At 39.6% G+C, this 15,724-nt stretch overlaps 1 protein-coding gene across 1 annotated transcript in view; it reads left to right on the forward strand.

Moving 5' to 3' along the window:
* The first annotated feature begins 435 nt into the window (after positions 1–435).
* The window catches only part of LOC112104953 (protein PTHB1), a 471,161-nt gene continuing 455,872 nt past the window's right edge, over positions 436–15,724 (forward strand). Inside the window, exons 1-4 of the mRNA XM_029914226.1 lie at positions 436–547; positions 2,730–2,880; positions 4,045–4,109; positions 6,980–7,093. Coding sequence (XP_029770086.1) covers positions 436–547; positions 2,730–2,880; positions 4,045–4,109; positions 6,980–7,093 — 442 coding nt within the window. The remainder of the gene's footprint in view (positions 548–2,729; positions 2,881–4,044; positions 4,110–6,979; positions 7,094–15,724) is intronic.

Below are 15,724 nucleotides of genomic sequence, written 5' to 3' on the forward strand. Positions count from 1 at the left end.
ATGGTTTGTCTAGCCCAGTATCCTGTCTTCTGACGGTGGCCAATGTCAGATGCTTCAAAGGGAATGAACAGAACAGGGCAATTATCAAGTGATCCCCCTGTGGTCCAGTCCCAGCATCTGGCAGTCAGGTGCTTAGGGACACCTAAAAGCATTTTGGCTAATAGCCATTGATGGACCTATCCTCCATGAACTTTTCTAATTCTTTTTTGAACCCAGTTACAGTTTTTTGGCTTTCATAACATCCCCTGGTAACGAGTTCCACAGGGACATTTAGAATTCCTGATTTAATTTGTTTTTGTACTGAGCTGGTGTGGAATCAAAGCAAAAATAATTTAGGTTACTATGCTTACTAGAAAATCTAACATGATCTGTATAACTTGATATGAAAAGTATGGATTTTACCCCAGAGTCTGTTTCCTTTTAGCATGAAGAAGAATGTCTTTATTTAAAGCCCGAGATTGGTGGTCAACAGCTCTTGGAGAAAAAGAAGAATTTGATCAAGGGTGTTTATGTGTAGCTGATGTTGACAACAGCGGCAGTGGACAAGGTAAACAGAAATTCTGAGTTGGCCTTCAGATTGTGACAGAAACATGACTGCAATTTTTATTTACTCCAGCAACATGTGCTAAATGCTTATTAACGAGATGAAGTAGGAGGCATTTGGCATATATTACTACACTTTGTCCTCCGCCCCTTTTCTTTTTGTTGTCAGAGTTCACTTAGATATTCTAGAATGCATCATTTCATTTTATATGATGTCATTGCTTTCAAGAAACCCTGCTAGAGCATGGAACATGTAAGTGGCATTTTTTCACAAGTATGTGGCACTATTTTCATATTTTTAATATTACCTCAGTGTGTATACAATATTAAAGAATTGTTGAAAACATTGCCATACACTTGAAGGGAAAAACACTTATCAAGTATAATTGCAAAATACAGTTTTGGGCATCTTTTGGTGGGAAATTCAGGAAAGTAACTGCTAGTTTAATGAAGCTAGTGCTAGCTGAGCCATGAGAAGTTATGTTTGAGGTCAGCTTGCATTTGAAGTAGCTAGGGTAGCGTTTGGGACCTGTTACCAAGAGTTTTAAGGGGTTAGTTTTGACCTATAAATCTAAGTGTTTTAGGATCTGCTTACCTGAAACTGCCTTTCTGTGCCATTCTGCCCCAGCTGTAATCAGCAAAAGCCCTTGAGCTTGATTTCTTCCCTTCCCCGCCACCTTGTTCTTCCCCCACCCAAAAAGGGGGGTGGAGGAGGAGGGCTCCTGGCAGAGTGTTCTCCTTTCCTTTGAAATGTGCTGCTCCCCAAGTCTGAAATAGGCGGTGTAGCATGCCCAAAAAATCATCAAATTCCCGCTATCTTTCTGAGCAGGTATTAGCTGAGGCAATTGAAGATGGAATTTCTGTCTAGTGGAAAGTGCTGTTGCTGGGGGAGAAGAGCTTAAACTGTATAGGTCATATTACTGGATATTCAGTAGTGGTAGGTGGGAGGAAGAAGTATTGCTGCTTTGGTCAATTATTTTACTTTGCATTTCCTATGTTCTGTTGTCTATAAATATGTTAAGGGTGGCCAGAGCACTTGATGGGGACCCTTTGGTGTGGAGTTTGATCAAAAGTAAATAAAATAAGAGGTAAACCTGACTGCCTGCACATCTGGATGAAAAAAAAAATATCCCCCTTTAGGCAAGTTTATCAAATGTAAGAAAAATATTTTGTAAAGTGTGTGTAAATGAGATAGCTTTAGGGAGCTAAGGGACATGCAAATGTCTTCATGACTGTCATCTTCATCTGTCAGTATGATATACAGATAAATTGTGACAGAAATGGATGAGGCAGAGATTAGGGTGCAAGGGGCAGAGGTCACGCTCTGAGTTGAATGAATTGCAGCATGAATGTTTGCTACAGCAGAGATGAAGATAGCTGCCTGCTTCTCCACCTGCGTGAAATGGGGTCCTGTGGAACTGTTCCAAATGGCTAAAAGCCTGGTAAACCTTGGCTGCCTCCACTCTGAAACAGTCCGATCTTTTGTACTATGAGTAAGTCCATGTGACTTATGGACAGGATTTATTGGATACACCTCAGACACGGATCGATGTCTGGAAGAGATAAATGTTAGTGTCTTCTCTGGGAGTTCTGAGCAGAACTGATCTCCTGAGGTACGGGGGGCTTTCTGTAATCATTTTTGTTTACTTACTTCAGATTTGTGTTTCTTAAGAATCTTTGCTGACTTTTATTAAATACTATTTCATAACAAATATTATTACTATAGGAATCCTGAACCAAATCCACTTTGAAGTCAATGGGAGTTTCACCCACTTATGTCAAGTCTGAATTTGGTCCATTCTATGATACATTGACCTGAAAAAGTAATAATTAGGCTTCAATTTCTCATCTGGATAGCATCTATAACGTTGTTGTTACCAGTTTTTAAAAGTCAACATTCTGCTGCTTGCTTGGTGAGAAGAGTGTTGCCAAATCTTTAAGACATGGGAGCTGAACATTTGGAAGTACTGGCTACACTCGGAGAGTGGATTTCAGAGACTGGACTGGAGTTTGAGAATTATTGCTTCCTCGTTCTCACTGTTGAAATATTTAAGTGTCTAGGCTGCAGAATGTCAGCATAATTATGTGTAAACATCCCATCATTTTAAGGGTACACTTTGAAGCACATATGCAGCACATTTATTTCTCTATTTCTAATTTTCCTCTTGTTGGAAATTTTTCTACAGATAAAATAACTGTTGGCAGTTATATGGGATATCTTCGAATCTTTAATCCTCACCCTGTCAAACCTGGAGATGGAATGCAAGCTGAAGATTTGCTCCTGGAAGTGCAACTGCGAGATCCAATACTCCAGGTGGAAGTAGGAAAATTTGTTTCGTAAGTAAACAGTCCATGTTGCTGATAATGATTACACTAATTTGAAGGCTTTAGGCTAATTTGTTATAGTAGCTAACTTGCCTCCCTAAAGACCATCTAGATCAATTTTGTAAAGTGCCTGGGGTTTAGGTGTGAGCTATCTCATTTGAATCAACATATTCTTCTTGGCACTGCAGTGTGTGACTCTTACAGCCATTAAAAGAAATTCATGAATGCTGAATTATGCATTTAATCTGCTTATTGATTTTATATGGTATAGAGCATAAATGGAAAAAAATGTTTATGCTCATTAAGGTAAAGTCTTAGGTTAGGTTATATTAAAATCCCCAAATGTCCTCTACTTATGTTCTGATGCTGCATGTAAACATTGCTGTGCTTCTTTAAAAACATACTTGTCTACTAAGTATGCATCAGACATGTTGCTTTGCAAGCTATTTTATTTATTATAAGCCAATTTAAGAGTAATACCTATATCTGTTCTCAACACCCTTCATTTTTTAATTGGGTGCTCTTGAAGGTACTTCACAGATACAGCAATGTCTTATGGTATTGGAACTAACCAAAGGTTGCTGCTGCTGCTAATTTTTTTGTTTATTATTTATTATTATAGTGCAAGAGCTCTTTTCTTTGCAGTAAATGAGATTATTCGTGTATAGAGGATGGGCACAGAATACAAAATATTGTGACTATCTTTGTATAATGGGGTTTTAATTTTGTATTGTGGATGTAAAGTAGTATCCATATCTATCAAATGATGCTCATCTAAAGTGACAATCACATAATTGCCCGCCATTATTTTTCTCACTGGAAGTATTAGTACTAGCTTGTTAGATAACAGGATCAGGCTGAATCAGAAAAAGCTTGCTTGCTTCATGTGCTCACATCTGCAAAATGTGTCTCAGGGTTCTACTGAGAACTTAACAACTATTAGCTGTCAAATATAATTTCAGATGTTTTAATTCTGAAAGATAGTTTAGTTGCACAATATTTCATTTTGCTGGTACTTAACACTTGAGAATTTGGGGCTTGATCCAAAGCCCAGGGAAGTCCACCCGCAGGCTTTATATTGACTTCAGCGTGTCTTAGATTAGGCCCTCAGTGCTGCAGTTTACTGGAAACTCACTTGCAAATTTTCTCCTTTTTTTTCCCCCCCCTCATTGTCAGTGGTACTGAACTACTTCATCTGGCTGTACTGCATTGCAGAAAACTGTGTGTGTATGCTGTCTCAGGTAAAAAAAAAAAACTGTCCAGAATAGCTGTCTATCTCTCTGTCTACCTTCTTTTTTTGCTATTGATCAGTTTAGCTATCTGGCCTGACTAGGCATGTGTAATGAGAAGTTTCTCTGGTACTGATAGTGCAAAGTCTCAAAGTGTTTGAAGGACTCTCGCACTGTCCCTCCATTCTGAACTGATGTTTCTTCTCTTACACACTCTTGGTCCTTCTTTGTCATATAGTAGCAATTGTGTATAAAATGTACCCTGTGGCTAATAGAGAGCAGGCAGTTGCTCTGAGTGTGCTGAATTGTTCTGTGCCCAGGCATTAATGAGTTGTAGTTATGTAGACTGCACTCTTCAAAGAGAAGCACTAGTGTTACCTCTTCAATATTCCAAGTTCCCCTTTGCTTGAAAAGTGATGTTGCAGATCTAGCTTGTGGAAGCAGTAGCTCTGCTGCTGAACCATTTGGCACGTTCTGAGCTTTGTTACAAGCTTTACCATTCAGAGAATTATTTTAGAGAGCATGTGGCAGATTAATATTAAAACTTGAGCATGGACAAGCAAAAGTAAATGTTTGTGTTTGTCAATAGAAGTATGTCAATAGTAGTATATGTTTGTCAATAAAAGCTTCTTATGTTACAACTTTGAATACAGAAGCTGATGCTCAGAGCTCTAATGAGCAAACTGTTCGCAGATAAAGATGCCCTGTAAATATAATTGTTTTAAAAAATGAGCTAAATTTTATTAAACATTAAATGCTTGATACTTGCTTTAAAATAAGAAAATAATCTTTGCAAGTAGCTTAGAGGTTTGGAGGGTAGCTTTGGGGAAGATGTATTAGTGAAGGTGAGGAGGCCAGAACAGCAAAATGAAAGGGTAAACCTGCTTATTCTTCCTCTCCTTTAGAGTGTAGAAGGTCTGAGTGTAGACAGGACTGATGCAGCTGTATTGTTTGCAGTACATAATCAAATATGAAACTGAATTCTTGGATCTCTAAGACACAGAGAACAAACTCCTTTTGGTGCCTCATTTTTTAACACTTCTTACACAGTTGCTAAACATGACTTCAGTTTTAGAGATTTTGAAATAATCCCCAATTTGTAGGCCAAAAGGATCCTCCTTAATCTTGACCAGACTATATTAATATCTCACAAACGATTACAGAAAGTTAGGTTTATTATTGTTCTTACTGATGGATCCACTGACAGGTAGTCTGTAGCTGAACAAGTAGTGGTGTACAGATTTGTTCACGATTGGAAACTTTGTGCTCTCTTTGTTGATGTAGTAGGGCTGGGATCTGCAAGTAATAGTATTATTTGGTGTGGTAGGAAACTTTTGCATCTGCGGAGCTCAAGGCAGAAAAGCTCAAATCAACAATGGTTGGATTCAATTTAGATAATGCAGCATGGAATATAGGTGCTTCATTTGATGCTAATCCCCATTTTAGACTCCATAATCCTTACATTATTGAGCATTGCATCAACCACAGCCCTAAATTTACTATTCTGGTTCTCAAGAGATTTTTCCAAATTTTAAAAGTATCATTTTTCAAATTTTATTAATTTCCCAAAGATACCAACTCCAAGCTCTTGCAGATACCTCTGAGATATAGATTATATACCTCTGAAATATCTCCAGGCATCTATCTGCAGGAACTTGAAGTTGTTATAATGTTTGGGGAATTAACAAACTATGTATATGCCATCTGTAGTGTCCAGCCCTACACTGAGTCACTACTTGGATAATTATCAGTTTTCTGTCAACCATTAGAAACATACTGCAAAAACTGAGTTATGAGCTGATGTGGCCTAATTTCAGAGGTGAAACTAAGCTGGTCCGGTATGGTACGGTGTATCGGCAAGAGCCAGTACGTCGTGCTGGACTGGACTGGCTTCTCCGGCGGTGATTTAAAGGGCCCAGGGCTCCCCGCACCGGAGCCCCGGTCCCTTTAAAGCGCTGCCCGAGCCCCGCTGCCGGAGCTCCGGCGGCGCTTTAAAAGGCCCGGGGCTCCCCGCACCGGCCGGAGCCTCTGGCCCTTTAAATCGCTGCTGGAGCCCTGCCACTGCTACCCCAGCCCTAGCGCCCCAGGGTAGCGGCGGCAGGGCTCCCGTGGTGATTTAAAGGGCCTGGGGCTCCGTGACGGCTGGAGCCCCGGGCCCTTTAATTCGCCCCTGAGCCCCAGGGCTCCCAACTGCCTCTGCAGCTGGGAGCTCCGGTGTGATTTAAAGGCCCTGGGGCTCCCAGCCACAGCTGGGGCCCCAGGGCCTTTAAATCTTGAAAGGCTCCGCCTCTTCCCATTGAGGCCACGCCTCTTCCGGGTTTGGCCACGCCCGCTCAGGACTCCGGCGTACCGGTAAATCTTTAAAGTTACTTTCACCCCTGCCTAATTTAGAGTCTCTTTTAAGGAGATTAAGATGTTTTGGCTGAAATAAATTGTGAGGCATACTTTGTTTATTGGATCCTAGAACTGCAGAATCGTAACGCAAAACATTTTGTTTTGCCTTCTTTGGGTGAGTAAATTGATTTCTGATCAAATAGTTGAACCACATATCGTCGAAAGATGTGAGATTCCTTTGCTCAAACACAGAGTCGTCTTCAGGGCAGGCACTATCTCTTACTTTGTTTATACAGTGCTTAGCATAATGGAACCCCATTCCTGTTTTTGGCCTCTATGTACTGCTGATGTACAAATAATAAACACGTTTGCCACTTTCCTAAAAATATATCATTGTCAACCTTCGCACCCCTCCCAAAACAACTAATAATAGATAAGGCCTCACCATATAATGTTCTTAAATAATCTAAAAAAGTTCCTGTTTTTTCTTCACGTGAGCCAGAAGAGTTAAAAATTAGACATATATATTGTTCCTTGTTTTTTCATAGGAACTGTGGGAAATGTGGAACATGGGAACCAGTATCATGTCAAACTTATGTATGAACACAATCTTCAGCGAACAGCCTGCAACATGACTTATGGACCATTTGGTGGTGTGAAAGGTAAATTAATTCTAAGTGAATTTTAGATTGTGGATTAAAGTTTATACATTGATCAAGAACAATGTGAGCTTGTGGCATATGCAAGCTTTCCCACTTTGGGGCTATGTTACATTTAGCGGGGAATGTCTAGGAATCGATGAATAGTTAAGGCCCTACTTGAATTGCGGAATGATTGTCAAATAATTGTGGCTGTGTTGCAGACAAGACATGGAAAATAGCTCAAAAGTAATAATGGACCTTTATTAATTGCGGTAATTTGGAAAAGCCAGAGAAGATGTATTTTGTTTAAGAAAAATTTCCTGGAACAATATAAACACTCAGGTATTATGTTATGCCAGACATTTTGCTGCAACAATATTATGGTCATTAATGCCTGGGGCTCCGGCTGACAGCGGGACACCCAGCCGCACAGGCAGCTGATAAAATTGTGGTGGAAACCTAATATTGCGGGATCCGCAATATTGCAAATTAAGTAGGGCCTCAAGAATAGTTATTTTGATCCTCATTCAATCCTGGGCCTCTTCTGAAAATACTAGTAAGCTTCTTTTTGGGAGTTTTTGTGATGCTACCATCTTTAGATTAATAGTTTGGATGAGAACAGTTAGGAAGTATCATTTGTTTTGCTTTTGTTTGTAACATATCAATGAACCTAAAATAAGAAAGTTAAATACAGAATATACTAGGATGATTAAAAATCAACTGTTGAAATAAGGATATTAGCTCATAAGGACACTTTTATGTTAAAACTATATTAAAAAACAAATAAAACCCAAATTTCATTTCCTTGTAATAATTCAGATATTGAAAATTTCTTTTGTTTTAATACATTTAAGTCATGTTATGCATTTTGCCAAGGTTGGACAATAAAAATAGAGTAGTCCTCTTTACTCTCAGGACTGCTGTGTGTCTGTGTGTGTGTTTTTTGTTTTTGGCTTTTCCACCTTCTGTTCCATCTGCCCTATTAAATCTTTTTTTAAAAGAAAGTCTATGTAATGTTATCCTTTGAAATGTTAAGCAGACCTCTTGTTATTCAGTATATTACAGTCTTCAGTTAACTTCTGCAGCCAAATTTTAAATGCTTTGCTCCCGTTATCCTGGAAACACTTTTTTGCACATGCTTTATTTATGCACATATGTAAGTGTTTTGCAGGTTTGGGGGCCTTACTGAAGCATTATTTGCAGAAGTCAATTCGACTACTTGTGAAGTTAATGCTACTCATTTTGAGTAGGGGGGTATCAAAATCTGACTTTATCTAAATATGCATGTGTTTAACCACTAGAGGGCTCCCATATTTCCCCCGAATGAAAGGTACTGTGAATTATAGGATGAAAATAAAAAGAATTGAAACTAAACAAATTGTGGTTCCTAACTTGAAGTTTTGTACATACATTTTTCTAGATGACTATGCAATGTCCAGTCATCCATTCCATAAAATAACACATAACACAAATAACAATACATTGTTAAGGGCTGACAGAGAAATATTCATGAGTAGATATGAGTTAAATGAGCCCAAACCTCCCCAGTCCTCTCCTGTTGGGAGTCACCATCCCCTCTCCTTGAGGGCCTCTCCCCCCAAAAAGGCACTTTCTTGCATGTCTAGAAAGTTGACAAATCTGAGCTCACTCCCCAACTTGTTTGATCAAAGTTCCAAAGTGGAAGACCCCTTCTGCAGGACCCTGCCATCCACTTTCTCCCTTTTAGTGGGGAACTCCAACTCAAGCTTCTCTACTGACGGCAGTTGTGGTAGAGTGACACAAAGAAAGAGGCAGTATCAAATTAACAGCCCTAGATGGTTTGAAATCATTATCTTGTATTCCTATTGGTAGCTAATACAAATGGTGGAGCACTGGCATAATGTGCTCCCAATGTGAAACTCTGTAATAAGTAGTCCACCACATTTTGTGTGAACTTCACTTTCTGCTTGTTCTCAAGGTGTGTTCTTTGTGAAACAACTTTAGAGTAAAGTGTCTCAAAGTCACAAAGATACGGATAAGGTCCACATCAGAGAGTAAAGGACGACTCATCTTGCCAGGTTGGAGGAAAATGTGCTCCAGGCGACCGCCACTAGCTTGTCTTCCAAGAGAAGTCCATCTCTAATAATAAACTTAGATTATATACTTTTACAAATAGCATTGACTCTTTCAGTCATGAGCACCAATAAAAGCTTTACCAACTAACTCTCTGGCTCCTTCCCCCAACCTACCAACTTTATCTTTGTCTTGTCTGGACTAAGTTGCAGTCAGCTAGCCTTTGTCCAAGCCTCAAACTCACTGTAACATTGGATTATTTATTGTGTTGATCTGGCTCGGTGAGATGTGTTGGAGAGGTATGTTATATTGAATACAGTACAGCCAATGTCTCTTTACTGATGCTGTCAGCCTGATATATACGTGGAATTGGTGGGATAACAGGGGTGGGGACTCTTGTGTTATGCTGTAGGAGAGAACTCTTGGGATAGAGGAAATATTGCCCATGACTGTCCTCTGGGTATAAGAATGGAGCCATTCAACAGCAACTTTATCCATTCCTACCAGGATCTACTAGTGAGTTAACAGAACTTTAGGATTGGTATCAAAAGCTGCTGACGAATCTCAGAGTCTGCTTGGACACATTTTGTCCTCATTCATTGCTAGGAGCAGTGAATCAATTAATGCAACCACTGTAGTTTCTCATACCCAGGCCTGTTGCCCAAATAATCACGCTTTAGGAACTCTGAGCACTCAAGAAGCTGCCAGAGTTGCCCCTCTACAAATTTATGATTTATTTCTAAGAAACAGCAGTGTATATTTATATTTCCCTTAAAGAGCTACAGCACAATGGGCAGGGCATGAGATGTGGCCGAACCACCACTAGATGGTCCTCTGGTTACAGTCATTGGTTTTGCTACACTTATAACACTGCTTCCGATGGTCTGGTTCTACAGGTGCATTTACTGTAAGACTTAACGAGGTGTGGAAAATACAAAAATACTTTTGGTGAAAACCTGCTCCGCAGAAAGTATTTTATTGACTAAAACCAAATGTTTTTCATGGTTTATGGGGTTTTTGTAGAAAACCAGAGGAGGTGAATTTGACTTTCACTTACTGAAAAACATTGGGGGGGGAGGGAGAAACTGTTGCAGATTTGGCTAGACTTCTGCTGGAGAAACTAAGCTTTCATTTTACACACACACTCTACCTCCCTCTCGCCTTTTTGGTTTCAAGTATAATCTTCAGTATCAACTGATGCAGTGATGTCTGCCTAACTCTACCAGCAGCTTTAAATAATATCTCTGAAAGTGTCTCCTATGAGTGTTAGTGTGGTGTTCAGTCTGAATTCTAATAAGGATAATTTAAATGTCAATATTGTTAGTTATTTTGCTTCCAATCATTTTAGCAGAATCATTAAACTGAAATACCCCGTTACAGTTTGTAATGCCAGAAATTAGTGTGTGTATGTGATATTGCAGGTTGTCATCAAGTCTCGCTTGGGTGAAGAATGAAGAAGTCCTCCATCTCCTCCAAAATTGTTACCTCACCTCTGCCCACAAAGGTGAAGTGAAGGATGAAATACATCCCTTCCCAAGAAAGCCAAAGAGCTTCAACAGGCTCCTGCTTACCAAAAATCAAAATGACTTGCCACACCTCCTTGAGGCTTTTGGCACCCAAATGCCCTGTCAGAGCTGACACCATTAACAGTGTGGCTATGTATTTAAGGAAAATTTTGCAGAATATTGAAAATGTTAGGGAGATTAAATTGAAATTAAATATAATATGAAAATAAATAGATATTGTACCGATTCTACTGCAGTGCTGCATAACTTGAATCCAATATACCACTTGGGGCAGTGGCCCTGAATATTAGTACCGTAATTCCTTTTGCTAATTTAAAGCCATTGTGGGTCTTTCTACACAACAACTGGGAAATGTAATTCCCATTGTGGTTAGACATACACGCATGTTGGCTCTGCTTGAGCTACCACCTAAAAAATAGCCCTGGCTGCAGTGGCATGGGCACTGCTTGGACTCGCTTGAGCCTTCATGGCCACATTGCTCTTTTTAAGGGCTAACGAGCATATCCAGCATATGCCTGTGTACCTGTGTTGAGAATTACACCTCCCAGCTGCCATGTGGGCATAGTCTGTATGCCACACTTGGAAGCACAGGAGATACTCCGTTTAAATGATGGAAAGTACTTAACTGAACCTTTCAACATGCCAGATTAGTGTTTCTTTCAGCATGCCAGATAGTAGTAATGATGCCCGATGTTAAATTTTGTGGCTTTTGTTAGATTTAGATGGAATGAAGCAAGTGAATTTTATGGTTTATAGGTGCACAGAAATACATTTCTAACCTCTGAATGTTTACCTTGATACTGTTTTAATTTATCAAAGTGTGATACAGCAGTAATATATAATCTTTATGTACCAATTTCAACATGGCTGGGGAATAGGCAGTAAACATATCATCCTAACATATGAAATTTAGCTGTAGGAAGAATGAACTTGCTTCTTAATGGAAAAGATGAATCAGAGGGTGTTGGCACCAAGTGAGACTTGTTCTTTGTTTGGGGCACGATGCATATGAGGACTTCAAGTTTTGCAGGAACACTATAAGTATATATTTTGCCCAAATATATTTACACCCCCATAATGATTGATTACCTCTATTTTGGACAGCTGCACCACCTCTGCACAGCCATACAGAAGTAGATTGTGCATGCTAGGCCCCTGAATAACCCCTGGGAATAGGAGAGAGAAGAAAGAGTGCACATATCCATGGCTGGATCATTGCAGACCTCTTGGAAACTAGGACATGAGTGCGTCTCCATGGCTCCTGCCAGAGGGCCGGTGGAGCAGTGTTTCCTCTAATATTTTTCCTGTGGGTGGAACAAATGACCATCCAGGCCCAAGTTTTAGATCTGAGTGTACTCTCCCAAACACTCTGTGTCCCTCTGCGTTCACTTCCTTCCTTCCTCTCTGTCTCACTCCCTCTTTATTCATTCCATACTCAGGGCCGGCTCCAGGCACCAGCTTAACAAGCAGGTGCTTGGGGCGGCCAAGGGAGAGGGGCGGCACCTGCGGCAATTCGGGGGCGGCAGGTCCCTCACTCCCTCTAGGAGCGAAGGACCTGCTACTGAACTGCCGCCGCCAATCGCGGCTTTTTTTTTTTTTTGCTTGGGGCGGCAGAAATGCTGGAGCCGGCTCTGTCCATACTCCCCAATCATTGTCACCTGCTCTCCATTCATTCACTCTCTCCCACTTTCACACATTTGCATTCTTTCCCACTGTTACTCTTATTTCTCATACCCTTTTCCCTCACTTTTACTTTGTATAAGAAAAACAGGATAGTTCTACACTAGAGAATTAAATCATTTCTACTTTAACCAATTAAACATATATGATTAAATAATACCACCTCACTCTTATATAGTAGTTAAAGTACAAATGAGGGTCCACATACCCATGTGGAATGAGCAGAGAAGTCCTACATCCAGAGTAGTTTTCTCTTAAGCCTAGTTACAATGTACTAGAGATATTTATCTTGCAATGCACTGGCCACTGCAGGGGTTGCATATCTGGGGACAAAGATGGGAGGGACAGCATCCTCTTACTGTCCCCCAGGCCTTGTCTTCTCATCTTTGTCCTGCAGTCCTCTTCCCCCTTAAAAATGCCCATTGATTCCGTTTATGCCCCTCCAATAAAACTCTGGAATGATTAATTTTCCTCTCCAGGCCTAATTGGACGCTATTAGCTGTCCTTCTGCAGCAGACCCCACTTATGAGTAGCTGAGAACCCCATTTTAACAAACAGTAGGTGATTTCTCAGACCAGCACTTGCAACTGGCAAACCAGCTGTAGTTTGTAAACTGAGTATATGGGGAGCTGGACCAGGGAGTCATTAATGGAGTCCCTATGTATAAAGAGTTTGTGTACTCTGGTTTTAATTAAAGTGAGGGGGGGAAAAAGCATACAGGAAAAGATGCCTTTCAATTAAGGATTTTAATTTTATATTTTTCAAATTAGCCTGTAATATTACTGAAAGTTTACTGAATTTTACTGACAGTTCTAAAAACCCTAATAATTTTGTGTGGCTCTTAAACAACATGGACTATGTATTGGTGTTTATTTTCAAAGCAGCTCTTTATTTTTACTGAATAAGCCTTGGTGGCTGGTTGGGGTTTTTTAGGAGGATTATTTTCTAGTTTAGAGAAGGCCTGTATAAAGCAGAGCGTCATGCACTGTTTTAAAAGTGGATAGATATGGGCCATGCATGCAGTTCACAAGCAAAAGCTCTCCACTGCTAATGTAATGCTCCCACAAATTTCACTCTGAGGCCCTTCAACTTTACTGTTACTGTTTGTTAGCTAGACCCTTATCCATTAAGGGCTTTAGAAGGACACCAGAATCTTGAAATCATCTTGAAAAGTTCAGGTGGTGGTAGAGTGAACTGTTCACTTCTTAACATGCTGTCAGTATTATATGCCTCTATAGGTGCTTTAATGGGTTTTGTTTTGTTTAATGCAGTAGAGGAGACTATCATTGCAATTATAATGCGTTTCCCCCACCTCCCTCCAAAATGATTTTTAAAAAGTAGTGAAATGTACTTCACAAAAACTCTGGCACACAGATGTAAGATTTAGTGTGAAATTTGTGCAGATTTCTCTTTCTTGTCCTGCATAACTTCAGAATCGCTCTCATCCTCATCCACTCTTCAGCCCTATTTCTTGCCACTCCTTTTGCCTTATTCCTCCACTCTTGTCTCCCACCCTGCTTTTTTATTAGCTTTCTATTTCTTGCCATTATGATTTTGATCCCATGTTAGGAACAGTCATCCTGTCCTTATCCATCACACTCTCTTCTCCCTCACTCTGTTCAAATTCTTCTTTAACTCTAAGCTTTTCACACAATCCCTTGTGCCTCTTTATCAGTAATCTCCACAGCCTCCTTCTAATCTGATGCTTAGATACCAGGTTAAGTGTCTTCTGAGGGCAATACCTAAGATGGAAATAAATGTTATTCTGTGTCTTGACTTATTTGTCTTGTCTTACTTAGGGCTAAATTATCAGTTTGTGATCTAGTTCATAGTAAGGGACAGAATGCTGTTGTGCTTCCCCTGGATCAGTCCAGGAGTGAGATTGTGACTTTATAAATCAGTCTCCCAGTTGCTCCAGAAAGAGAGTAAAATGCCACAGTTTTACACTTGTCTCAGCATAGGCTCCTTGACATGGTGGGAAGGGGTTGGAATCAAGGTTCATTCCACTCTTATCCTTTCCCACAAATCTTAAGGGGGATATATACCAGTTCTGTGGACCCTGCTTCCCCTTGCATATAGGAAGTGGTAGTAGGATGCTCAGGGGCAAAGAAGTAAGGGGACATCTTATGCCCCCTATACTGCCTTGTTCAGGACAGGCCACAATCTGGCCATTAGACTGTAAACTCTCTGGGCGAGGGATGTATTAACTGTCAGTAAAGTCCTACGTAATGCCAAAGTATTTTATAAATATTTTTAATAATAGAAAATGAGTTTGAGATATTGATGTTTCTAAGTAAGATGAACAGATTTCTGATGAAGATGTATGAAAGAGTGCAGAAGCATTTTTAAATAATGAAGTGATTGCCCGAAGTTTCTATAGGCTTATATATTGTGATATAAATAAAAATTCCTAAAATCCATGCAATCAGATATGTGCCAGAGCAAGTAGTAATCAGGAAAACAGCCAACATATGTATAAACTAAAAATGTAGTGAGAATATAATAATGAAGAACTGGATACTGAGATCCTGTGCTTCCCAAACTGTTTCCTAATTGCCTGACTCCTAGGCCTCTATCTAAAGTGCCTATGAAATGTGGCAATGGCCATATGCCATAATAGGAAGCAACCTTTCCCAAGTATCAGATGGGTTTTATGATTGTTGCGAGGGAAAAAATGATACATTGAGCTGCATGTATGAACATCCTGAATGCTTCTTGAATTAAAAAAAAAAAGATGATAAAACTTTAATGCTGTCTTCGATCTAAGGACTAAATAGATAATGCATTAACAGCTCATGTATCAGAGGGGTAGCCGTGTTAGTCTGGATCTGTAAAAAGCAACAAAGTCTATAAGGTGCCACAGGACTCTTTGTTGCTTTTTTGATAGCTCACATCCCAGTAGTGGGAATTGTTGACACACAAGATACTTAACTAGACAGAGCTCATTTTCTCTATGTGTACGTACAGTATATTTGAAGTTCTTTTATAGTGATGTATATTAATTCTATGCACAGTGTCTTTATTTTCACTGAAAAATGTTTATACTCCATTTTTATTTAATTGCACAAAATGGCTTTAAAATGATCAGTGAATTCAGCTCACTTCATATAGCTTCTTGAAATAAGCTGATAAAGTCTGTAGAGTTCAGTTATCAAGCATGTTCTGATTTTGAAATTAGGATTCCAAGATCATAAAATGGCTTTCAGAACTGCACAGATTTGTTGGAAGTTATTCCACAGGTACTGTATAAATAAAAGGAAATAATAAAAAAAAGTGTTTTAAAGAAAGAAAATAAAAATTATTGCATGAAAATATTACAAGCAAAAAAAGAAGACAAAAAGATTTAAAACCCACTCCTCCCTCCCTCCACCTAGCTTTTCTCAGCAAATTGTCT

Source organism: Terrapene carolina, unplaced genomic scaffold, assembly GCF_002925995.2.
Source record: "Terrapene carolina triunguis isolate 2854851 unplaced genomic scaffold, T_m_triunguis-2.0 Scaffold33723, whole genome shotgun sequence".
NCBI lineage: Eukaryota > Metazoa > Chordata > Testudines > Emydidae > Terrapene > Terrapene triunguis.